Below are 27833 nucleotides of genomic sequence, written 5' to 3'. Positions count from 1 at the left end.
AGCTGTAAGGGTGTGACGTTTATGTCATTTGTTAAGATGTGATAAGGTATGCTAGGATAGCTCACTGTGTCATATAGTAGCCATTCTTTCAAACGTTTTTTCCCCTAATTTTAGGGTTTCTGTGCTTGTAAACTATACATTTTTACTAAATTGTTGGTATTTTTTTTTTATAATAAACTAATATAAAGTGTGTTCTGATCTGCTTCTCAGATGAAAATGAGCAGCATTTTTTTTTTAAATGAAACGGTCTAATTTGGGAATTTCTGATCAGAGAAGAAAAAAAAACAGAGAAAACAAAGTGAGACAAAGACTGACACACGTTGTTACTCATAGTTTAGTCTGGTTAGCCGAATGACAACCCCGGTATAAGGTCCACTATAATTCCAGGTTAGAGGCAGCAAAGAGAACCAGAAATCTTAGCAAATGGCAAGACAGGGACATCTAGTGGAGAAGCTGTTTACTGCTATGCCACTTCCTAAAACGTAGAATATTTAATTCAAGTTGTGAGAGATGAGTATATGAGATAAGATCATTTTGAGTGGTAGCGTGGACTAAAGAAATCGCACATACATCTGTATTTGTTTAAAATAAATCAATTAATTAAAAAGGCGCAATGCCAAGATTATCAATAAAATAATATCGTAACCTACATTATTAACATGCATTTTTATTTCACACTACTATTTCACAAGAATAACTATGTGCTTGTTGTTAAGTGTTGTTATCAGACTGTGATCAGTGTTGAATGTATAGTGTGACCACTGCAGGAAGGGAGGACCTGAGGGTGAAGCAGCCTGTTATTGAGGGAACTGATCACGTTAGCATGGAATTCATGATTCATGGGGTGGGAAGTGTTGTCTATCAGGAGAACATGAAAAATCCACACAGAAAGATTAAGATTGTTCAGTTAATTTTAATATTAGACAAATGCATAAATTACAAATTGCAATTTTTAACTGACGGTTTTATTTAGTAAGAAGAACATTTGAAACTACCAGACCCTATGTAAACTCACACAGAGACTCATACAAGCACTTTTTCTAGACTACTCAAATCAGGAGGGCAACTTTAGGTTCAGTATTCTGACCAAGGACAGCTTGACATGCAGATCAGAACTGACACACTGACCTTCTGGTAGACACCCCGCTTTACCTCCTGAGCCACAACTGCTGAGATACAATCACACACTCAAGAAACTGGAAAGCCTGACGCTTCTCATGAACCTTGGAACCCTTGGACACCCTCTTCCCCCACTTGTATATAGAGCGCCTGGTGTTGTGTGAATAAAGAACTGTAATTTGTGATTCGCAGACTGAACCTGTCCGTCCTGCCCCTCGTGACAGTTGGCTTGTCTTGGTTCTTTTGTCTTTTCCTCTTGTCTCTTTATTGCAGTTTGTTGTTTTGTTTTGTTTTTAAAAAAAAAAAAAAAAAAAAAAGCTTAGTCCGAGTCGCACTGAAATGAATGACAAAATTTATACTCATATTTATCAAATATGTTTTTTTTTTTTTTTTTTTTAAAGTCCGTAACAAAAGGTTTAAACTGCTAATGCTTTTAGATAAAAAAAAACAAAAACAAAGAATGTTTGTCTTCAAGATAGATAACCTACTCGTTCTGAGGTTCAGCTATAATAACGACCAGCTATTGTGGAGGGAGTTTAATTTGTTATGTTTTTCATACATCATATTTCACCATTGAGCCCCATAACAAAGGTTAAACGGATTATTTAAAATCACTGCAGCTTCTTCTTTTTACGGCTGAATGCTCACTGACCATATCGACTGTCTATGAAACCGGATGTGGTAGGAGCGAAGTGTTTTATTCCGGAAGTGAGTCTTTGCTCTACCGAGCAAGTTACTGGCTTCTCAAAACAAAAACAGCAAACAGTGGGTAGCTGCTGTCAGTGAAAGCTGAGAGAAGTGTTTAGCCTTCTACTGCCTCGTCATGGTGCTAAAGTCATGTTGCGTTTACAGCGTCGGAGTTGTTTCTGTACTGATGCTGATTCTCGGCATTTCGTTGGTTTTGACCAGCGTGTTTCCACATTTAGTACAGTCGATGGTTAAAAAGGTAAGCATCTAATTTAGGCTAGCATTTGCAGTAGGCGTTAACCTCAGATAAGCTAACATGAGACATTGTCATAGTAGCTAAAGTTAGCTCATTTAGCGTCTAAGAAATACAGCGTGGATTTAATTATGGAAGTGTTTTTAACAGTTTTAAGCGTTTGAGGTTTGAATGTTGAATGTTTTACAAATGGCTCGCCTTAGGATACTATTTCAGATCTGTTCTGTCACCCATTTACTTAAGTAGCAGTGTTTATTTCTAGGGTTGAAAAGATGAGATCACACAATGTGTACATTATGTATCCTAAACATGCGGAAATCTTTTGGTAGCACAGCGAATTGATTAAATTAAATTTTGTGTGGATCAGTTGAAAAAAAGTTCTCCACTGCTTATTCGACAATTGGCGCAGAGAGTATTGTATACTTTCATAACATTCATTGTTAAATATAGTTTAACATGTGATATAGATGCCATCTCAGTATTTCGCATTTGATCATTTTGCCTTTTATTTGTGCTTTGTGATTCTCACCAAATATCGTGTATCATATGTGGCATAAACACTCACTGGACACTTTATTAGGTACACATTACTAGTATCAGATTGGATATCTTTTTGCTTTCAGAATTGCCTTAATTCACCATAGTCAAAAAAGGTGCTGGAAACATTCCTCTTAAATTTTGGTCCATATTTACATGATTAAATCACACAGCTGCTGCAGATTTATCTGCTGCACATTTATAGTGTGAATCTCATGTTTAACCACACCTCAAAGGTGCTCTACTAGATTGAGGCCCTTTGAGTACAGCGAAATCATTGTTATGTTCAAGAAACCGGTTTGAGATGATTTGTGACATACTGCGTTTTCTTGCTGAAGCAATAGCCATGGTTATCAACAATAATCAGATAGGCTGTAGTATTTACATGACGCTCAACTGGTACTAAGCAATGACTGTAGAAAACTGTTTTCTACAGTCAATGGTACTAAGAGGTCAAAGAACATATCTAAACACCATTAGCTCCAGCCTAATCCTGACCCTGCCACCTGTATGTTGTAGCAGAAATCAAGACTCCTCAGACTGGGCAATAGTTTTTCAATCTTCTATTGTCCAATTATGGTGAGTCTGTGTGAATTGTAGTCTAAGTTTCCAATTTTATAGGTTGTGTTGATGTGTTATGGGTTTAGAGATGCTCTCTATCATACCTTGGTTGTAACACGTAATTACTGTTACTGTTGCCTTTCTATCAGCTTGAAGTGGTCTAGTTATTCTTCTCTAACCTTCACAATCAACGGGGCATTTTCACCAAGAGAACTGCCTTTCGCTACATATTCTTTCTATTTTCACACAGTTTTCTGTAAAATCTAGTTGTTTGGGGAAAATCCCAGTAAAACAGCATTTCCTGAAATACTCAAATCAGCCCATCTGGCACCAGCAGTCATGTTCAGAGTCACTTAAATCACGTTTCTTTCCCATTACGATACTCAGTTTGAACTCAGCAGGTCCTCTTGAGAATGGCTTCGTTGCTAAATTCTTTGAGTTGATTATGTATTTGTGCCGAAAAGCAGTGGCCTGTGTGTGAGTGTGTGTGAGTGTGTGTGTGTCATGACACCAAATGATGATTTCATCTGTTTCAGCAGGTTCATACCCTGTAACGTGAAGTGAAACTACATATCATCAGCACAGTAGTCATCTAAAATAAAATTTTTAACCCCACCGCCCTTTGTCCCCCATTAGCAAGTCGTTCTGAAAAACGATACAGATGCGTTTGAGGCCTGGAAGGATCCACCGGCACATATCTACATGCAGTTTTACTTCTTCAATCTCACAAATCCCCAGGAGGTGTTGGATGGGGAGAGGCCAGCTGTGGTGGAAATTGGACCGTATACATACAGGTGAGGGAAGAAAAGGAGAAACTCTTAACATTTGTTTCTCCATTCATCTCTTGATGTAAAGAAAACAAAACAACAAAAAAAACTAAGTGTCAAGTTACTGGAACATTTTAAGAGGTGAGGGCAAAGCAATGATGTATCAGCACCCATAATGGGAGCTTTTAAGATCCAGTGGTGCCAGTCTTATGATGTATATTAAGAATAAATGTGATACAAATTTATTGACTAGTAATAAATTTGACTAGTGAAGGTGTTGAGTTAGATGAAAAAGGTTTATAAAAGCACAATACATCTGATTTGGAAAATCAACAACCTGATAAAAGTAACAAAGCCAACACTGCTGCACACAAACTGTGGAGCAGTTAAAAAGACCAGAAAAAGACACTACAATAGTAATTAAGCAGGTAAATAGCAGCCAGGTCCTGCTAATCAGATTGCATTAGTTAGCATCTAAACATTACACTTCATGACAGTTGGAAAAAGACTGAACAAGCGTGGCTTGTTTAGCAGGATTTCCAGGCAGAAGTCTCTTCACTCTAAAAAAAAAAAAAGAATATGACAGCACAGCTTACGTTTGCAAAGATGATTGGCCACAATGCACAGCCCTACTTTTAGGAGAAAGCCCAACACAGTGTATCAGCACAAACGCCTCATACAAATTTTCAGCCAGTTTTGGAGGAGTGATGATTTGGTCTTGTTTTGCAGTCATTGATTAGATCATGAACTGCTCTGTATACCAAAGTATTTTAGAGCCAAATGTGAGGCCATCTGTCTGACAGTTAGCTTCAGCTGAAACTGGGTCGTGCAGCAGGACAATGATCTCAACCACAGCAGCAAATCTACAACAGAATGGCTGAAAACAGAAAATAATCAAAGTGTTGCAATGACCCAGTCAAAGTCCAGACATCGACCTGACTGAAATGCTGTTTCAGGGCCTTAAGAGAGCTGAGCCTGTAAACCTCAATGAACGGAAACGATGCTGTGAAAAGAGCAGGCCAAAATCCTTGACAACAATGTGACGAAGTGATAAAGTCAATACAGAAAATTGTTACATCAAGTCATTTCTGCTCAAGCTTTTGATTCCCAGGGTGTGCTTAGCTCTCACAGGACACTGTCGTCGCACAAACACTCTCATTTTCTCATGACTGTCTATAGCAGGGGTGGAGGAACTCCAGGCCTCAGGGGCCAGTGTCCTGCAGGTTCTAGATGTGTCCTTGATCCAACACAGCTGATTTAAATGGTTAAATTACCTCCCAACATGTCTTGAAGTCTCTGGACACATGTCTCCAGAGGCCTGGTAAGGAACTAATTATTTGATTCAGGTGTGCTGATCCAGGGTGATATCTAAAACCTGCAGGACACTGGCCCTTGAGGTCTGGAGTTCCCCACCCCTGGTTTTAGAGATAAATTTAAAGAGATGCAGAGCAATCCTGTGCTTGGATACCTGTAAGCACCTGAGAGACAGCATTTTTGTACTAGTTTTGGTGCTGAGACTTACGAACTGTGACACGGAGATGTTTATTTTTCCGAAACCACGTTTTATTGTTTTTTTTTTATTGGGTTCATTCAGTGTTATTGTGCCATGAAAGGTCAATGTGCAGTTTATTTTCTACCCAGTCCACACCCACAGGATCTCGACATTCATAAAACTGGCTTTTGATTAAACGTGCTTTACAGATATTATTTACTTTGTTTTACATTTTTAACTTACTGTTTGACAGTGTTGGGGAGTAACGGAATACATGTACCGCCGTTACGTATTTAAAATACAAAATATGAGTAACTGTATTCCGTTACAGTTACCGTTTAAAAAGGTGGTATTTAGAATACAGTTACTTTGTTGAAATAAATGGATTACACGGCGGTACTTCCCTGTTTCATATTGTGGCGTGTCAGGCCTGTTTGGGCTTTGTTTGACAGCTGCGTTCAGTTGTTCCAGGTGGCAGTGTTATGGTTGCCATGGTTACAGGGTGACGCTCTCTCTCTGCGTGTTTCCTGGGTGAGAGAGCGCCTGTTGTTGTTGTGCTAAGCTAATTGGCAGAATGCTACCGGTATAGCTCTAAAGAATGTAGCATCATAGGCAGTGTAGTCCGTGCTGCAGGGAGAATGGACTGCCATACACGTTATGTGTCTGTGAGCGAGGGAGGGAGAAAACAACTCCAAAAACAACAAGTTCCGTTGGAGCAGCCTTTCAACGCCTCTCTCTGTCTCTCGCTAGCAAAGTTGACCCAGATAACAAAGTAAAGCTAGTTTTCAGCTACGAGCCGACACAGAACCCGCCGTATTAGCCAGAGGTCCCTTTACTACGGTTCGGAGCCGCGGACCTTGAGTAACAGTAATAAATCACAGCAATAGTACATTCATGTAGATGTAAACAGCATGATAATATATTAAGTAATCCAAAGTATTCAGAATACGTTACTCTCATTGAGTAACGTAACGGAATACGTTACAGAATACATTTTGGGGCATGTATTCTGTATTCTGTAATGGAATACATTTTAAAAGTAACCTTCCCAACACTGCTGTTTGACTTGATGTTATTTCATTGTCTTCCCTTTTCAGATCTTTTTATTTTTATTTGCTGATAGGTTAATTTATTGGTTTAATCATTTGACAGTTTGGTTTTCCTGTTTTATGTAGCATTACGTTTTTAAAATTAATTTTTATTGGCCTTATTTTGTTTATTTGGTGTATACATGTTCTAAAGTTTATTCTGTTTAACTTTCTTTTAATATATGCCAATTTTAATTTGCCTTTTTTTCTTTCTTTTTTTTTTTTTTTTTACCTGTAAAGCACTTTGAACTAGATATCGGTGTAAGGTGAAAAGAAAGTTTATTTGATTCATATTATCTACATACCCAGTGATAGTATAATATATCGCTGCACACAGCTGATAACCATCTTATCTCTTTTGGCACTGACTTGTTTTCAGTAGCACTGTAAGCTAACGCAAATACTTACATACGTTATCTGGGTCACCAAATCAGTTAAAATAAAGCAGTTTTGGGAATTTGTTATTGAGTTATTAAGAAACAACTCACCATTGACACGTTTTATGGTTCTAAAAAAAAGCTTCTTCTTTTTTTCCAATAATTGCATCACAGTCACATGTCACAAACACAGTCACAAACTGCACAGATGTGTGTCAAGGGAAATTGAGCCACAAAAGACGAACAATCTTCAACCCACTTTTCATGTAGAGTAAATGTGACATTATCAGTCATGTGAAGAACTGCACGTCTTAATATCCCCACACTTTTTTCATGTATTGTGCTTTATATAACATGGCGTGTTAAAGAGTGCAGATGCAAAGTAGGGAGTTACGCTATAGCTTTTTTTTTAAATCACAAACAAAGCTAGTTGTTATATTTGGCTGCAGCTCTGTAACAAAGAATCTTTTCTCTTGTCTAAAAATGTTTTGCTTTTCCTCCACAGAGAGTACCGGCCTATGGAGCAAATTGACTTTCAGGATAATGGCACTAAAATAACAGCTGTCAACACTAAAACCTACATTTTTCAGCGTAACATGTCCCGAGGTCCAGAGAGCGACCTCGTCAGGACAGTTAATATCCCTGCCATGGTGAGCAATAGTCTACAGCACCGATCTGATCTGCCACTCACAGTATTATAGTTTTCTCACATTAGGATGAATATTAAGGTTTCTCACATGTGGGCATTGCTCATGTATATTCCTCAACTGGTTGTTGAGTGGTTCACAGGAGTTGCTGGTTGTCGGTTGCATGTTGGTTGCAAAGAAAGTGCTGCACCAAAGACCTCCTAGTGGTCTTGCTCTGGTTGCCATTAGGTTGCCCAGTGCCTATAGCATTTCCTGTGGAGCATTTCCTATATGGAGAAGGTTTGTCTTCAAAGTAATGTTTTGCCTCAGCGCTACAGTCAACATGTTTGAAAGGGGGTAGATTTCTGGTTTGTGCTGGTTTCACTACAGTTTGGAGAGTATTGGGTAGTATTTGTTGACAAGTCTATCACTTCCATTCACAATCTGAATGGAGGTTAAATGGTGATTCCAAATGGCACACGGGTGTGAATATGAGTGCGAATGGTTCTGTCTTTCTGGGTTAGCCCTGCAACATATTGGCGACCTGTCCAGGGTGTACCCCACCTCTCGCCCTATGGCAGTGGAATAGGCTCCATCCACCTGGCGACCCTTAATTGGGTAGGCAGAAGAGGACTGATGGATAGCAGTCAAATGGAGGTTTTTGCTTGGAGATGAGATGTTTTTCCCTAGCAACTGGTGGTTGCCAGAGGGTCAATATCTAGGTCTGTGTGACTGGGGGCTTAGTCACTTGATCCTACATTGTCACCATGATTGTCACTTGTCCAAAATTGTGGAGAAGTTCACGTTACATGGTTAAAGGGCACATGGGCATGTGGATTGTGTTCACATGTCTGCAAAACCTCAGTCAATCAGCAAGATTAAATAACGAAGTTGTTTTCTTAATATGTTTATATATATACCTCAATATTTACTTACATGGCCTGCTGTATGCTTTATGTTTATTCAAACTAATAATCCTGTAACAGCGTTCTTCTCCCTTTTTTGTTTTTTTTTGTCCTGGTAGACAGTGATGGAAAGATTCAAGGATACATTCATTGAAGCCAACTTGATCTCTGCCTACATGAAGGGCACCGGGCAAGGCCTTTTCACCACTCGTACAGTGGGAGAGCTGCTGTGGGGATATGAAGATGGACTTCTTAAAGCCTTGAAAATCATTAGACCTGATCTGGATGATGTTTTTGGACTTTTCTATAAGGTCTCTTTAATGCACATAAATGTGTAATTGTGTTCTTTGTGTAAACCAAATTTTTCATATTTAAAAAAAAAAAAAAAGTACAACGACAACAGTTTTTCTTTTTTCCCCATCTTACAGAACAATGCTTCCAATGATGGAGAATATGTGTTTTTCACTGGTCAGCAGAACTATAGGGACTTTTCCAGAGTGGACATGTGGAAAGGTGAAAGGTAATTGTCTCCTTTCACCTGTAGCACATGTTGGATTTACAGTTTAATAATAAAATTGTTCATCAGTGAGTTTTGTTGGTGACATGAAGTTAATGGATGCACACCAAGTGATTTGTGTCATATGATCAAGGTGGGTTTAACTGTGTTCCTGTTGAGTTTTCGTTCTCTTTCTTATATTACCGCCGATAGGACACTGAAACTGAGTCTGTTTACAGACATGTGACCAAAATAACCACTGGCTGCTAGTTTGGCTTATATACCTTTTATAATTATCATTTCATTTCATAGCCATTAAATGAGGAAAGTCAAACCATGTTAGCCAAATCCCCCCAACAGCAAAACAGAATCACTCACTGCAGGGATCAAATGCTGATGTTTCTCCCTTTAACATCATTTTAAAAAATGTAATCAATAATGAAATAACTACTTAAGTAAAGCACCAAACTCTCTTATCTTTGTCACAGAGAAGAACAGCCAACCATCGGCTCTGCATCTGTACTCACTAAACCCCCATAATACGATCATCTTTCTTGCACTGCCTTTTATCTCTGCCTGTCTTACAAACCTAATTGTTTTAAGACTAGGCTGTTGTACCTTAAGCAGCAGTTTTGGGAAACACACTTATTTTATAGTGTGCTTCCTAACCTACAAATATATCCAGTCCTCTTTACCCAGCAAATGGCTTTTCATGGCTTTTAGCTGGGCATGCTAAATGTATGAAACATTTTTAAACCTTCGAACTTTGTAACATTTTGAATATCTGTGCAGCTCCTTGAATTGGTGGACGTCTGATGAGTGCAACATGATTAATGGAACCATTGGAACAGCCTTCCATCCTGTAATCACCAAGAATGATATGCTCTACATTTTCTCATCTGACCTGTGCAGGTGAGTAGAGCAGAAAAGCTGTACCAGTGAAAGATTAAATCTTTTTTTATTAATCCTTTATTTATCCAGGTAAAAAATCTCATTGAGATTAAAAATCTCATTTCTTTTGATTGCATATACAGTACTGTGCAAAAGTGTTGTGCCACCCCTCATCTCTTACTGGTGTGCTAGTAAATTTGGGAAATAATTGCAGTAATTTAATGAAACACATTCATTATTTGAAAAAAAAAAAGGTTTTCGAATTCTAAGATGCTTGAAAGTCCATATTTGGTATGACCACCTTTATTCTTGAACACAGCCTGTCAAGCTTTCTTGTAATTTCTTGAAGTAGTCTTCAGGAAAAGTTCTCCAAGCTTTTAGAAAGACATGCAAAGCTCTTCTTTGGATGCCGGTTGCCTTTTGTTCCATTCTCTGTCAAGATGATCCCACACTGCTTCAGTAATGTTGAGGTCGGGCTCTAGGCAGGCCAACCTCCAAAACCTTCAAATTTGGATTGAAGCCGTGTGACTCAAAATGTAATTATTCTTTTTTGATTATTCTTAAATAAAATAAAGAACAGTTCTGTTCTTTATTGAAGAAACACACATTTAATACATCACTTGAATTTAAAAGGTTGTGTATTTAAAAAAAAACAAAACAAAACCTAAATGTAAATTTAAAATATTTGAATTTAGAAATGTATAAAACATTGATTGTAAATGTTTGTTTCTATTTTAGTCATTGTAGCTGAATATGCTTTTCAGCTGAGCATCTGGACTTTTTTAGTTTCATATGAAGGTTATTTCAGTTCAGTTTCAAGCCATATTCTGCTGACTCATGCAGCATTTGCTGTATTTTTGCTCTTGGCTTGAGCTAGTGAAATGGCTCCCCCCACAGCCTTCCTGAGCCTTTCCCTGGTCTGAATATTGGATTAAGGATCCTAATTGAGTTTGGCTGGTTTCAAGGCTGGTCAGTGTTATCCTCCTAAATGAGGCCACAGCCTATTTAATGCTGCTTAAAACAACAAATGTCAGTCCTCTGTGATTGTTAATATATTAGAATCAGAAGGCACATTTACAGGTCATCTAAGGCTACGTTCACACTTCAGGCCTTAATGCTCAATTCCGATTTTTTGATCGAATCCGATTTTTTTGTCTGCGTGTTCACACTACAAATAAAATGCGACAGCAAACGTGTTCTAGTGTGAACGCTCAAAGCGGCCCGCATGCGCAAAAGAAGACGTCACACACAACGCGCTCTGTTTAGACCCAGAGCAAACAATATTGTTTGACTGATGGCCCTTAATATAAAGACTTCGGACTTCACGTTTCCCAATTTTTGCTTTAAGTTATTTTGTTATTTACATAATAATGTAGATAACCTAATAATGATCCTTATTGCTGTTTTAGAGAGGAGCGGTGCTTCAAAGCATAGTTGCAGATTTCTGTCAGAATCTGCAGATTATACAGTACAAATAAAATGTTCACGTTTCTCCAACGTTGTCTTCCCAGCAGTTTCACTGACATCTACACTGGATGGCCAGGAAGCATTCGCGATGTCTTCTCCGGCGCTGATAATTGGTGTCTGTCTTGTGTCAGGGACGTAAAAGACGGATTTAATGCGACATGACCGTTCAAACAGCAGTCACTTTCTAAAACATCAGATATGTATCGGATTCAGTACCACATACGAAAGTGACCCAGATCGGATTTGAAAATATCGGATTTACGCCGTTCACACTGTCATACCATGATCGGATATGGGTCGCATAGGGTCAAAAAATCGGATTTGATGCGCTTTCGCCTGCAGTGGGAACGTAGCCTAACAGCTTAGTTAATAAGAGGTGTCAACACAACCATTGAAAAACTGGTGTAACCAGTTTGTTCAATGCAGGTTTTCTGTAAATCAGCTTATCACTGAGCTCATGAATTCAAACCATGTGTCATTGTCCATTAACGCAGTGCATCCAGAGATTAACAAGCATGTAACTCTCTTTCGAAGGTCTCTGTACACAGTGTATGAGGAGGACGTGACAGTGAAGGGGATCACTGGGTATCGATTTGTTCCTCCCAGCTCAGTGTTCGCCAATCTGACTGTGAACCCAGACAACGCAGGCTTTTGTGTGCCTGCTGGTAATTGCCTGGGGTCTGGCCTGCTGAATGTGTCTGTATGTAAAGAAGGTAAGACAATGCTTTACTGTGTTAAACATAGCCAAATGATCTTTGATATGCTGCTTTTTAAGTTACATTATTTCAGACTCATTTCTTTCCCCCATGGTGTGATTTGTGTGGACAGGTGAGAACAAAGAAATTGTGTTTTAAGTTTAAAAACAAAATAACTAAATCAATGAACTCTGGAAATGTTTATTTGTGGCAAAACATGATCTGACCAAGTTGTATCAGTTTGTACCAAGTTTCAGCTAACCCCCCCCCCCCAAAAAAATAAAATAAAATAAAAAAAAAGGAGTAATGCTTGCTAGCCAGAGGCCGTCTCCATTACAAACACATCCACTTGTCCAAAGCACAAGAACTTGTTCCCATATTTACTTTCTGGCTCCTCAGACACAGTAGATGAATAAGTGAAGTGAAAGTTCTCTTGTGGTTTGTTGTGATGAGCTCTGGTGCATCTGATTTAAAGCAAACAAACTGTGGTTGTCAGTGCTGAGTAATAGCTTGTATCGTTTCCTCATTGCACTGTAAAGAATATGGAGTCAACACTTAGCAAAAGACTCCCTGAAATGAATTCACTGACTGTAATTTCTGGGGCCTACTTTAGCAGTGTCCCTGACAAGTGTACGCTGTGTTTATTACAAGCCATAGCATTATTAGAATATTAAACAGTGATGTTTTACACATGGCATATTTTTCTCATGTTGAGTGAGATGTTGCCTCTGCTTTGTTAATACCTTCGGTAATGTTTTTCCTGCTGTTTAGGGGCTCCTATCATAATGTCTTCACCACACTTCTACCAGGCAGATGAGAAATTTGCTCAGGATGTATTCGGAATGACGCCAAACAAGGAAGAGCACCAGACTACCATTGATATCAATCCGGTAGGAATCACAACTTTAAAGCTTAAATGTTTAATTCGTTCTCATGTTGTTGTGAATCTCTCTTCAATTTATAATACATATTTTGTCTAATACAATTATGATTTATATAGTATTTTGAAAAATTGTAAATCTTCAACACTAGATGGAGTAGTGTCTCAGCTTTTTTTTGTCATGACTAGCCAATAGTTGACCTTCTGTTTAAAATAGTGGTTAAAAATTAAATCAGAAGTACGTGGTACGGGGCTGTCACAAAAGATAAGCTCTAACTGCTCTTATCATGATAATAATACTCTAATTACCTGGTTGAACTTGTAGTAAAGTCTTGATAGCGAGAGACAGACTGAAAAAAACACCTCCAACAGCACAACGTGTAGCTGAACATACTGTGTAGTGCTTAACAAATGTATTAGACCACCATCCAATGTACGATTTATGCCACAGCAGCCAAAAATTAACAATTGCTATAAGATATAATCTTCTGATTTTATTTATTTATTTATTTTTACACATTTTACATGATACACTTTCAGAGAAAACAAAAAAAAATGATAAATGATTCTGTAATAGTTAAAAGTTTTAAAAAAAAAAGTGCAATTCCCAAAAATAAATAAACTGTATTACATTCACAATAAAAGACAGAAAGCATTCTTCTTCTTCATGATGCTCCAGATGTTTTCAGTTGGTTTACAGCTGTTGTGATAGATGCAGTATGGAGTTTAGCATTGTCTTGCAGAAATATGGCAGTTCTTCCCAGACAAGATTAGAGCATATGTTAATGTAAAACCTGTGTATAGCTTTATATATGGCTTCCATGGGCACTGATGCACTCCCATGCCATCAGAGATGCAGGCTTCTGAACTGAACACTAATTTACAAGCCAGATGGTCCCTCTCGACTTGAATCTGGAGGATGCAGCGACCATGTTTTCAAAATTTAAGAGAAAATACTTTTTTTTTTTCTTCTTTTTTTGTCACACCACAGAGATTTCTCCAGATTTTCTGAGTCTTTTGATCATGTTATTAGATGATGAGATACTTAAAGTCTTAGCATTTTTACATTGTGCAATATTTTTCTGATTTTTGTTCACAATTTGCAGATGTGATATTTCGCAGATTGGTGTACCTCTGCTCGTCTTTACTGCTCCGCCACTCTTAAGATGCTCTTTGTACACCAGTCTGACCAGTCTAACACAGAACTCTTTCTTACATTTGCTCTCATGCTTTCGTACAAAAGTACATGTAATTATTTCACACACCCACATATAAAGTGGTGGTTTTACGGTTACAAAAGTATTGAATCCAATAAACAAGCTACCGTTTTTCCTGTTTATCCTTCTTGATCACTCTGCCACGGCATGATATCATTAAGACTGATCAAAGTCCTGTGACTTTTATCATAACTGCTGGGTTGTGATACCCTCAGCCATCTTCCCTGCCAGCTTCAGAGCTGTGAAGTTATTTTTGCCTACAGTAAAGATATTAAAACTACAGGCAGTACTATGCAAACAGTTGGGGGTAACTTTATATAAATACATGATACATCCTGAGATTTTTTTTCTCTCTTTTAAGTTTTTCAAAATGCAGAAAACTGAAGAAAGAAACGACTAAACTCCCAATTAGGTTTATTTGACAGCTGACATGTCTCACTGTCTTCCGCTTTTTCACATAATCTCAGATTAACTCAGTTTATTTCTTTTCTTTTCACTGAAGTTACCTTTTTATCACTCCAGCTGTATGTTTGAGGCCATTCTCAAGCTGCATGAGGAATCTGGGACAGAGCACATGCCTCCCTGATGGTATTATGTAATGGATGAAAAATCTACTGTACCTAACTAAAAACCTTTGCATAGTTCTGTGTTTTTCTATCTAGTGGTTTGTTGGTTTACAAATAATGTCAACATGTTACTATAAAGATTATAGCCAAAATACAGTGTGGGCAGAAAACAATTATTTAGGTGTTTAGGTATACGTGTTCATACATCAGGAGTGACAGGAGTTTTCCCCACATTCTCTGTGTCCCTAACAAAATGAATTTGTGTTTTACAGCTAACAGGAGTGGTTCTCCAAACAGCCAAGCGACTCCAGATAAACGTCTATGTAGAGCAAATTCCCACCTTCAGGTAATCAGCAGCTCTTTCCATCAGTTCAAGCAGCTGAATAACCTGATTTTTTTTTTTTTTTTTATGAATTTCACTTTGACTATATTAGTATGAAGAGTGAAGCTGTAATAGCTGCATGAGTACCCATGTCTGTGAAGGGCTACCAGTAAGCTAATTGTAAAGCAATAATGCCACCATCATCATTATGGGTGGACTTTTGCACAGACCTGGCTCACTTGTTACGTGTTTATCTGAATTCAGAAGGAACTAGCAGCAAGATAATGAGACTGTATGTGTTTAGATAGTTACACATTACTGTTATTTTTATTTGAAATAAGATAAAATAACAAAAGCTATATTAAAGTGGCGAGTCTCAGCTTTAATGTGAGTAGGTTTAAATCAATATTTTAAAATGTATAAGGTTGGAGCCCTCAAGACAACATTAGTGGCCAGAATTTATTATACTGAATAATGTCTCTTAAACGTACTGACATCAGTAGATAATTGGCTCTGGTTATGAGGTTTGGCTTTTTTTATGTACAAGGAAACACATTGGCCTACATCCTGGAGAATATTTGTAATGTGCCATAGAGTCATGAAGGGGCCTTTCATTTTGCTTTCATCTACAAGATTTGTGCTCTTCTGTCCACCATGCTATTTTGGATCTGTCCTGTGTATGCCTTCTGCTTTTAGAATATACCTCTTTATTTTTGGCAAACTAACTTTTGCGAATCCATCCATTTTGTTCCGCTTATCTGGCGCCAGGTCGTGGGGGCAGGAGCCTAAGCAGAGAAGGCTAGACCTCCCTGGCTACCTCCTCCAGCTTATTTGGGGTAAAACCAAGGTGTTTCCAGGCCAACTGAGAGATCGAATCTCTCCAGCATGTCCTGGGTCTGGACATGCCAGGAACACCTCACCCAGGGGGGGATCTTTGTCAGATGCCCGAAACACCTCAACTGCCTCCTTCCAGTGTGGGGGAGTAGCAGCTCTACTCTGAGCCCCTCTTGGATGGCCGAACTCCTCACACTATCTCTAAGGGAGAGGGCAGCCACCCTTTGGAGAAAGCTAATTTCTGCTGCTTGTATTTACGACCTCGTTCTTTCAGTCACTACCTAAAACTTGTGACCATAGGAGAAGGTGGGAACGTGGATGGACCAGGAAGGAGGAGTTTCCCTTTTATGCTCAGCTCTCTCTTCACCACGATGGTTCGGTACAGCGTCCGCATCACTGCAGCCGCAACATGAACTTTTGTATCATTCTAATAGATTTTTATTCTCATTTTCATTTGCACAGTCACTTTATTTATGACTCGGAATGACAGAAAACTATTAACGTCAAGTAAGCTAACTGTAGGTGCTGTAGTCTCGAATGGGTGCTACACAGTCCACACTTACTTTTGTGAATGCAACAACCACAGTGTTGTGGATTACAAAGAAAATGATGCCAGTCAGTGAAGCAAACCTCTTTATACTCTTTCTTCACTGTAGTTAAACTCGGATAATAAAAGTATTTATGCTGTTGGTAAAAAACTGTTCAAATCTACTTTTTTGGGGCGACCATGGCTCAGGGGGTTGGGAAGCGCATCTGTAACCGAAAGGTCGCCGGTTCGATCCCTGGGCTCTCTGTCCTGGTCATTGTGTCCTTGGGCAAGACACTTTACCCTACTGCCTGCTGGTGTTGGCCAGAGGGGCCGATGGCGCGATATGGCAGCCTCGCTTCTGTCAGTTTGCCCCAGGGCAGCTGTGGCTACAACCGTAGCTTGCCTCCACCAGTGTGTGAATGTGAGAGTGAATGAATAGTGGCATTGTAAAGCGCTTTGGGTGCCTTGAAAAGCGCTGTATAAATCCAATCCATTATTATTATTATTTTTTCCCATGGAACAAATGCTCATAAGCCCCCAAACTGAGGCTCAGAAACCAGTCTCTGGTCGCTAGGGAAAAATTAGTTTTTCCTGCTTGGATGACGAGCAGTTCCTGGAGGTTGCTGTGAAATAAATTGCAAAATCTTTAGCCAAGTAAAAGTTGTGCCTTACTGCAACACACCAGCATGTTTCAAAAGGTGAGGCTTTTACTTTAAAGTAGTGCTGCCAGCGTTAATCTTGTTAAAATGACGTTAACGCCATAACTGCATTAACATGGCAAATCTCAGTTTGCGAGTTAGCGCGGATCACCCCGTGCACGGGGCTGTACAGTGCTAACACGTTGACGAGCGCTAACTCACACTGTTTCTAATTTCACTACCACTTAGCAAGTGTTTGGTGAGTGTTTTGCACACGAGTTGGTGCAAACTACAGGCAGCTGCTGCTATCTGCTAGCAGCAAAAGCACTCACAATGGTGAATACTTTGGTCAGAGAGAGGCTGCCCCTGTCTCTGAGGCCTAAGGGAGTAAATATAGAATCTAACTTATAAACAGAACTGATGTTGGGGCTGATATCAGTAAAATCTTATCAAATTCAATCCCTAGCCAAGCGTCGGCTCTTTTGTGCAATATTGAACTTTGAAAGGAAAGTTTGTGCAGTTCTTTTGATGCCAACAAGCCTAGATATGGCACTTTTATGTTATATCTGTTATTCTGTTTCAAATTAAAGGTGCTAGAGACGGAGCTTGAAGTCCAAAAATAAATTATGTAACTCTCCAGATAATTTATGGTGTGAGATTATTACGTAATCAAGCTTTATACAGATAGTATGTATTTACAGAACATGCCCGGGAAGATATTGTATAAGTATATTTATATTACACAAGTATATTATATTGTGTTTTCCAAATTGCTATTTTTCATTACATCATAGTTAAAGATTATCATGTCATTTTCTTTCAGTCAAACGGGAAATGTAAGGACAGTAGTCTTCCCTGTGGCTTATCTGAATGAGGTACAAACTCTCTCTTTCTCTCTCACTCACTCACACACACACACACACACACACACACACACACACACACACACACACACACACACACACACACACACACGTACGTACGTGTGGTTTCCCTAGCAACTTACCCTAATCCTAACCATCAAAAATAAATGCCTAACTCTGACCCTTACCCTAAACCTAACCATAACCTAATTGTAACCCTGACACTAAAACCACATTTTGAGTCTCAAAAATGCCTTCAAACTCATGGGGACCGGGATTTTGGTCCCCACAAGGGCTGTCGGTCCCCACAAGTAAAGTAAACTTCCAATTTTTGGTCCCCACAATGATGTTAATACCCGTATACACACACACACACACACACACACACACACACACACACACACACACACACACACACACACCACAAAAGCTGTCTGAGCTCTGGTTTATATACATTTTCTGTTATAACTCTCAGTTAAATACAAATGATTCAAAGGGAAAAGACTCCCTTGAGTACCCTGTAGTTAAAGGAGGCATTTTTGTTTTCAGTATGTACCTCGTGTTTTTCTCTTTTATGTATTAAAGCATTGTGTAATCCTGCTCAGACAGACTGCAAATTAGTAAATCTAACTTGTGTGGAGGCAAAAAAAGAAAAATACAGAGGTAGATACTATGATTCCACAAAATCAAAGCTACAGAAGACTAATCTAATATAAATCACTAATCAGTAAATTTAATATTACTTGCTTATAAAATTCTTATGATCTCAGTTTCTTCATAAACTTGAACACAAAGATGAACAGACGGTAAATGAAAGGGCTGTAAATGTACCATTTACTTTTGTAGGGGCTGTGTTTTGTGTTCTTATGTGCTATAACACAATCTTTTCTCTTACCGTCTTAACAGAGCGCCACCATTGATGACACAGCAGCCAAGAAGCTAAAGGCGATAGGTGTTCAGCAGAACGTTGTGGAGAACATTCCCTTCATGCTGATTGGCCTAGCCATCATTGTGGGAGGAATCTTCATGTTCTTGGTGTGTCAACAGAGAGTCCCTGAGGTGAGCTTGTGCAATAAGCAACTGTGTGATGTCATTATGTTGGGACAGATGGCCTGAGCCTGGTTCTGCCAAGTGCTTGCTCATACAGGATGGCTCTTTTTTTTCCATTCAGATTTATGAGGGTGTGTGTGGTCAATTTAAAATAATCTAAAAAGTAGTTCAAATAAATTGATTTATTTTTCATTATGAAGCACCCTAGATTAGTCCACAACATGCCCCAAAAGCCCTATAAATGCTCAAGAAAAATAAATGTAGAAAATACAAATCAAACCTGTTTAATTAATGCTATACTGTGCTCCACTCTAAAGAACTACAAACTACTAAAAACAAACAAACAAATTAACTGTAATCAGTTAATGGGTGAGTCTATTCAAATTAGGGATGCCTCGATTAGTCGACGTAATCGTGACTAGTCGAGCCCCACTGGCACCAACAATCATGCAATGTTCAAAGTCACTCGAATCAACTTTTGCCCCCCTTTTGATGTTCATTTTGAACTTCAGCAGCTAATCAATTGCTGCCGTGTGACTGTGTGAATGTGTAAAGCGCTTTGGGGTCCTTAGGGACTAGTAAAGCACTGTACAAATACAGGCCATTGTCTGATTAGATATTTAGGTATTTGGATCATCTGCCTCCATCTGACCTTATCCTTAGCATTCTCTCCTGTCACACCAACCCTCTGCATGTCCCTCCTACATTATATCCTTGTGTGCGGTTTCCCTCTTTTCCTCCTGCCTGGCAGCTCCATCTTCAGCATCCTTTGTCCAATATCTCCGCTACCCTTCCCCTTTAAATGTCCAAATCATCTCAGCCTCGCCTCTCTAACTTACCTTAAACTCATTCCCCCTAATTAGCTCTACTTCTTGCATCTTTATCGATCTATATGCATCTGTCTCATTCATACACATGCATTTTGTCCTCTGTGAATTTAAATCCCTCTTCTCTCCGTTGCATATCTCCACTGCTCCAGGATCTCTTCCATCTACTTCTTACACGCATGTCCTGAACAACCCTCACATACTTCACTGCCATTCCTGACTTACTCACACAGCAGCACAGTTCCTCTCTTAGTACTTTAAATTGTAATATATTTGCATTTTATATATATATTTTTTATATTTTTCTTTTTCAGAGCACTGCTGCCGAACGACAGCCCCTGCTCTCATCGTAACAGCAAACAGAACGTGGAAAGAGGAAGATTGCCTTGGTTGCAATACAATTCAAGGGGTTCACCCATTAATTCTCAAGTAACACTAATACAGTGGTTTTCATATTTTAATCTATTTTCGCATTCATGGTTTTAAGAAAGTGGGAAAAACTGTCTTTTTGTTGTGTTTGTTGCTGGGTTTGGAGGATAATGTCTTCATTTCAAGTTGTAATGATGCTGAAATCCAGATTTCCCAGTCAATCTTAAATTGAGCTTGTTTTTATTTTAACTCCTAACTATGGGATTTTTGAATTGGATTAACATGAGGTTAGTTAACCTCCTTAAACAACCCAGATTTGAATTAATCAAACATCCTGGAAGTGGGAAAAACACCGTACTGCAAAGTGGCCATATATGTGTGAGCTGTTGCTGCATTTCTGAATATAAAAGACATTGTGTCTATCTACAAGGCAAATGGCTAGAGCTTGAACAGTTACTAGATTCCCAGACTAGTTTGGGAGTCAGAGTTAGTTTTAAAAAGCAAGAAAAAAACAGTATTAAGAAGCCAGGTTGGTTGTATGTTATAATGAAGTGGATGTAAAAAGTTGGGTTAGTAGTGCAGCCTGTTCAAAGTGCAGATTACTTTGGGCTTGTCTTTCAGCCTTTTGGCTTCAGATGCTATGGCGATGTGGTCTTGTTCATTTTAAAATGATGTTCTGTGTCGTAGCCAAGCTCAGTAATCTACAGTGTATATTAGGGCTGCCACGATTAGTCGACTAGTCACGAATAATTTAATAGTCGACGCGTCGTTTGAAGCTTTGTAAGATCCCAAAAGACGCAGTAATAAGTAGTAGGATTTAAGAGTGTAATAACGGACTGAAACAGAAGATGGCAGCACTGCATGTACAAGGATGCCAGCTGCCGTTAAACCCCGAAGAAGTAGCTCTGTCCCAGTAGTGATGGGATTTCCGGCTCTTTTTAGAGATCCGGCTCTTTCGGTTCGGCTCACTAAAAAGAGCCGGCTTTTTCAGCTCCCAACCGGCTCTTCAGGTTGTTTTGTTGCTTTAATTAATTTATTATTAACAGTAATATTAAATTATGCACAAAAGGAATTACTAACGTAAAAAAAGTGGTTTTATTTATATATGTTTATATATAAATATATGCGGTGGCCCCTAGAGACAAAACACGTACAAACTCCAAAACACATTTCTAGCATGAACTGAACTTCCAAAGCAGAGCTACTAGATCATTTAAATTACACAATTGAAAGCATGTGTGTATTGTTTGTGTATTTATACACAAGCACTCATATATATTCAAATAATTTAAAAACAGTGTTCATTTACCTGTTACTACCACACACCAAATCCGGTCGTTGGTACTTGCTGGCTTGTGTAGCCACTAGGTAACAAAAGCTCAACACTGCGCCCTAGCATCCTGGAGCACTTCTGTTGTCTTTTGTACGTGTTTTGAGTTTGTATGTGCTTTGTCTGTAGGGGCCACCGTAAATATACTTTTATTTATTCACTCCACATAAAATGTAATAAATAAATCATATAATACAAAAATCAACTATTCACATTTCAAATTTTAACTATTTAAATTTTCAGCTTTTTCCTTTTACAAATTTAAAGTGAAACAACACAAAACACTGCAAACCACAACACAATTAAATATAAATTTAAATATGAAAACAAAAAGAAGATGCATATTCTCTGTCATATGGACCTGCATGAATAAACTTTCTGAATCCTTTATCATCTGCAACTGAAAATAGTTGTGGATGATTACTATACCTTTCTAATGTGACGTTGTTGTCCTTGGCTCTCTCTCTCTCCCTCTGGCTCTGTTCCTGTACTACTGAGTGTAACTACCGCCCCTCCCCCCTCTGCCCAGCGTAAAGCACAAGGCTCGCGTGCTTTTAACCCACATGACGGCTCGCGATAAGGAGCCAGATTGCATCGTTCACGTCAAAGAGCCGGCTCTAAGAGACATTTCGTTCGGGAACGACCCATCACTATGTCCCAGAATTCATAGCGCAGCCCAGCTCAGGTTCCAACAATGGCGGCAGCTAGTTAGTTTTAATATTACTCTTATTATTCTTTCTGGGTCACAAAATAAATGTTTAACATATTTTCAGGCGAGAATGTAACTGTGTAAACCTCAAATATCTGCTCAGTTTATCAAAACACCACATATTTTCAAAAGCGCTCCGACGTCTGTTACCCACCAGCTCGATAGCTAGCCGGGGTTCAAGGCTCACTAGAGCCGTTGAGAACACCGGACTCCCGGCAAATCGTTTTCAAACCCACCACTGTCTTTTGCTACTCAGGTTAAACATATATAAGTCACTTAGATAACTTAAAAATGTTATTGTTTGGCTTTTTTTTTAGTATTTTATTTGTTCCTGAGTAAATCGGTTTGGCTGAGATTAAAGTTATAGTTTTTACACAGCTGAACAAACGTCAAGCAGACAACTGATTATCAGAAGTGTGAGATGCTCGAGAATATACTCCGGTGTCCTGTTATATTTTAGATAACAATGAGTTTATTAAACTTCACCGAAACAATCTGCAAATTTCATTAAAATTTAACAAACTATCATCTTGTCTTTATTTTTAGTTAGCACATACCTTAAACACTTAAAGCTGTAAGCTAATGATAGTTATATAAGATCAGATGCTGCTGGTGCAATAAGCTGTACGTTTTACGTCCAATGGATGCATGATCTGATTAATCGACTAATCGCAAAAATAATCGGTGACTAGTCGACTATCAAAATAATCGTTTGTGGCAGCCCTAGTGTATATATACATGTGTGTCCTCCTTGTGATCCAATCAGTATTAACCCAACAATGCCAGGATGGCTTTCTGTCTGTTGTGAATGTCTAATACAATATTATTTCATTTAATTCCAGTACTGTCATAAATATATTAATATAATTTCTACTGATTTACATTGCTGTGACCGGTGTATGAAGCGTTGTGGTAGTGACACTGACAAACACACAAAAACTTTTGAAGCACTTAGACTGATTTTCTTTTTTTCCCAGTTTAACTTCTGTAGCATTTTATAACTTTATTGAAGCATTTTTAATAATAAACACATTGTTTTCCTATTGGCCTATGAATTTTTAGAACACATATGACTAAATGTTATTTTTCTATCCAACGTTGCACACAGTTTCACTATAATATAGATGTTTTTGCCATTTCAGTCACTATTTTTCGCTGACAAAATCTTTTGTGTTCAATTTCTTTCTTTGAGTGTGTATGTTTGTTTTGTGCCTAAAAGAGAACATTGTTTACACTACTACTACTCCCTGGCAAAATCAGTACTTAACTATAATCACGATTTATACGCAAATCTCTCATTAGGGTCACATGTATGACAGTTTGCACGTTGTCGTTCGCTATAACTCAACAATAAACTTTCTATGCTTCCCTGAAGGTGTGTTTGTAGTTCCTGTCTGACATTGCAAAAGTATTGAATCATTGCTCTGCAGATGACAAATAAAGCATGACTGGCTTTATGACAAACTTTAGAGGAAGGTCTGACTAATGCATTTCAGTGTTGAAACTTTATTATTCACAGCTACATTACTCGTGGCTGACAGCTACAAATCTGCTTAAAGTGAACAAAACCATTTCTGGTAACAATCTAAATGCCCAAAAGTCTGGGCCACCTACACATTGCACCCATAGGAGGTGCTCTGTTACAGAAATGCATGCCTTTGAAGCTTTGTTATTTTAAGTTTGCCATTTTAACATGGACTAGCCTACGGTGCTTTTTCGCTTCTTTAATATAGCATTGTATGTAGGCTGATAACCAAAATATCTTTTTTGGTTTAACAACAATATAAAGATATATCCAGTCATTGTCTTTGCAAGCTTTTGAGAAAACCTGATTAGTTTTTAAGGAGAAAAAAACTTAACCTGTAAACCTTGGGTTTTAATGTTTACGTGGAAAACCGTAATGCCATAATGTTGGTGTGACCAGTAGTAATCATTAAAAACAAAACAAAACACACACACAACCCAATTGTATTAACCTTCTGGATTCACATTATGGCTGCTGATCTAAGTTTTCCCACAGGCTGATCATTTAGATTAAATGCTGCCTTCACTGTCTTTCATCTATATTTTAAATCGGTATATCGCTAGATGCAGAACAGACATGTGTAATATAGGAATGAATAACAACAATTAAAGGTTTACATAAAACTTAGCAGTACTTGCCGTAGCATTCACGCAAGTCCTGATGGTCGTCGTAAACATTCAGCATCGCCAGAATTTGAATTTTTGTTTGTTATGTATCTGTGATATTTAAAGACTTTATTTCTAAATCTTGGAACAAAATTCGTCATGAATACAAATATAAGTGACCATTGTTACATATGGGCAACACGTGAAACTATATATATATATATATATATATATATATATATATACATACATACATACATACATACATACATACATACACATATATATATATATATATATACATATATATATACACACACATATACATACATATATATATATACACACACATATACATACATATATATATACACACACATATACATACATATATATATACACACACATATACATACATATATATATACACACACATATACATACATACATATGTATGTATATGTGTGTATATATATGTATGTATATATGTAGAGAGAGAGAGAGAGAGAGATATTAGTCATGAAGACTTGAAGACTTTTGTTCAGAATGGCCCAACCATTAAGGAGGATGTAGTAATAATAATAATAACTTTATTTGTAATATTTATGATGCATAAAGACATCTCTACATGCATACGCTATAAATACGCTTGCCATATCATACCAAGAAGATATTTATCAAATCATTTTTATTTATTACCCCAAGTGGTCTGTCAGTGAACTGCAGTTTAACCCCTGATATTTACAGGTGCATATGGTGTAATTAATTTTTTTTCCCATTAGAAATGGTTGTTTATATCTGCATTAACTGTTAGTTTCTTTTTTTCCAGCTTCATGCAAACTTCAGTGCACAAAATCCTAAATTCTTGAATATTTTGCATAATTTGAGGGAATTGCATATTCATATCTGAATGATTTTTAAGTTATGTTATTAGTTAGCTTAGCTTAAAGTCTGGAAGTGGTCTCTCTGTTCAAAGTTTTGTTTGGGCAGAAACTAAACTGATTGTAGGGAAAGGGGGAAATTCAGGGAAACTTCAGGAAGTCATTTCATCAGATCTTGGACATCTGATGAAGCAACTTCCTTTAATTTTTTAAGTTCCTTCTGGCAAGAGTCCATGGGTGGAGCAAATGGCTAAATGCATAGTAGTCTAAAGTCACGTTAGGGTTTCACTTAGAAACCTCCGACGTGGAGTTGGCCTCATTTAGTAGGTTGAGGTCCAAAGTGTACTTTGGAGTCACATAGATAAACTTTGTCTTCAGCTGTGTGATAAGTACCACTGTGCAACAGATTCCCATCGGTGAGTTTGACTTGACCTGCTCAGTCTGCCAAACCTTACGCCTTAGTCAATAAAGTAACAAATTAATGAATTATTCAGAAGGTAACTCCTCCCCAACCCAATTAAAGCCTTTAATACAGGCGTAGCTCACAAACCAAGCCTGCAGCAAAACAGCCCCTGTCTTGAGCGTCATCTGCAAGCAGCATGAGGACTCTCCAGGAAAAAATTATCATCCTTTCTGTTTTTCTGTCTTTGTTATGTGTCGTTCAGGTAAGTTATTTATTGTTTGTTGAACTTTCACGGAAATATTTTTTTTCTAATCAGTGTTTTATATGACAAAGCTAAAGGATCAAGTATTTGCCTTTACAGGTTCATTCAATGCCTGTACCTGACGAGTGGCATGGCTTAATTCAGCGGACCAAACGTTCACTGTTGTGGCGCTGGAACAGTCTGAAGCCTGTCGGTGCCAGCTGCAGGGATCACCTAGAGTGTGGCACAAAATACTGCAGGTACAGCTGAAGCTTAAATATTTCATGGCAGTCCATCAGTTTATCTGTCTTCCTGATGCTCCTGATCATTTTTTGACTATTTTACATTAACTCTGTGTAGCTCTTAAATGTCAAACTCAGCATCATATTCTTTTTTTTAAAAAAAACAAACAGTTTTCACAGTGTGTTCATTACTATGCTGTACATGGGCAGTGTGAAGGTGTGTACACGTGTATTTTGCATGCATGGTCTGGATAAAGTCAAAGGGTAATAATGGTGCAATCATTCTTATCTTTACAGGAAAAATATCTGTTCTTTCTGGATCACCACCTGAAAAAGAGATGCACAAACACCATCAGAATCTACAAAACAGACATCTGCTTTATGGACCACAACTGCCTGTTTTGTTTTGTTTTCTAAAACCTGCCCGCTCCTTTATTCTGGCTCCAACATTCATTCTGAGCAATCAGATCTTTTTCCACCGCGCTGGTCAAAAACAAAGCTGTAAAATCCAGGCATGCATAACCAATCAAATGGCGCCACCTTAAGTGATTTGTCTAAAACACTGCTGCAACATCACACAAGCTGTGTAATCTGAATGTGTTTTATAAGAAAATATAAATATCCATGCAAAGTTTGAGCCGCTCTGGGTTTATTGGTTCAAGGTTGTTGCTGTTGTTTTTTTAAAGAGATTTTTTATGTATTTATTTGTAAATATTGTAAATAATGTAAAAATTCAAATATACTATACTTTTTTTTTTCAAGAGGTTGTACTGCCCACATCTTCATTTTCTTTTTTTAGTAGAAAAATAAATCCAAAACACATTTATATATTTCTCACACTTCCTGCTACTCTTTCAGTCGAGGAGCTTGAAAAACAGCTACTGCGTAAGCGGCATTACTCATCCAAACCACGGCGCTGGGAATGTTGTTTTAATTTTTCCAGCATTCATAAAACTTATTTTAAGGAAGAATAAGAAAGATTATAAACGCATATTCATAACCACTTCCTGTGTTAAAAGTGCCAGCAAAAAGCTTACAGTAACCCAGACAAAGGCCACTTTTATTCTAAGAGAAGTAGTAGTACTGAATTACAAACCCTGAATGTACTCGATAACAACAGCAGGGGTGAAAATGGCTGATCTTAGGGCTCAGTAGATGAGAGAAACTCATTTTGCATCTACCTAATCTAAGCTTTGCAGGAAGGATAAACAGTCATAAAACAAGGAGTTGCTGACACTGAGGTCGTCGAACCTTTTCTAAAAAAGAATTTGGGCTGGAACTTTGTGCCAAAATCTACTGTCATTACTCATACCTGCAGTAGTACTTAGTACTTATGCCCCTGTAGTTATTCTGACATGTTTGGCAGCTTTTTAAAAATGCCACAAATACTGCCTGAGTCCATGACCTCACACCAATGAGATTTGAAGATACCTGCCCTAAATGGTTTATATCTCGCGTTAATGAGGAGAACTGATTTGGCTTCTGAGGTGGCCTTAAAACTGTAGATTCAGAGCTGTGTCCTCACTCTTATTATGCTTTGATAGATGCCCAATTCTCTCCTTCAAAATCTGGCTTACATATGAAAGCAGAGGTGGCCATATTTCCCACCAGTCGGGTTTACATGGGGTCAGCCAGCAGAGCGACAGCCAGTATTACAGAAGGTCTTGAACATATCACGCCTCTTACTTGGACTGAAGCTGTTATTGATACCCTCACCTAATAGGGGTTTTAGAGCTGTCAACCACGTGAGAATGGGAAGTGAAACACATCAACAACTGAACCCTAAATCCTCAGTTTCACCGCCAGAGGGCGAGCTGGGGCTGTTTAAGAAGTGAATATGC

General features: G+C 38.2%; 2 protein-coding genes across 2 annotated transcripts; both read left to right on the top strand.

The window, feature by feature from the left end:
- The first annotated feature begins 1828 nt into the window (after positions 1-1828).
- Positions 1829-23469, top strand: scarb2c (scavenger receptor class B, member 2c). Its single transcript, XM_085168540.1, has 12 exons — positions 1829-2065; positions 3794-3951; positions 7387-7531; positions 8532-8723; positions 8841-8932; positions 9701-9820; positions 11801-11979; positions 12733-12851; positions 14897-14970; positions 17771-17822; positions 18717-18869; positions 20002-23469. Exons 1-12 carry the CDS (start codon positions 1943-1945, stop codon positions 20038-20040), a joined length of 1446 nt encoding a protein of 481 aa, XP_085024666.1. The 5' UTR covers positions 1829-1942; the 3' UTR covers positions 20041-23469.
- A 1292-nt stretch (positions 23470-24761) lies between these two features.
- On the top strand, positions 24762-26626 carry LOC146514393 (liver-expressed antimicrobial peptide 2). Its single transcript, XM_085167968.1, has 3 exons — positions 24762-25771; positions 25871-26010; positions 26290-26626. The coding sequence occupies exons 1-3, from the start codon at positions 25706-25708 to the stop codon at positions 26321-26323; spliced, it is 240 nt and encodes a 79-aa protein (XP_085024094.1). The 5' UTR covers positions 24762-25705; the 3' UTR covers positions 26324-26626.
- Positions 26627-27833: the final 1207 nt, after the last annotated feature.

The sequence above is a fragment of the Neolamprologus multifasciatus genome, chromosome 7 (genome assembly GCF_963576455.1).
Source record: "Neolamprologus multifasciatus chromosome 7, fNeoMul1.2, whole genome shotgun sequence".
Taxonomy (NCBI): Eukaryota; Metazoa; Chordata; class Actinopteri; order Cichliformes; family Cichlidae; genus Neolamprologus; species Neolamprologus multifasciatus.
Note: the sequence above shows the minus strand (reverse complement) of the source record. Positions and strands in the feature narration are given on the sequence as shown.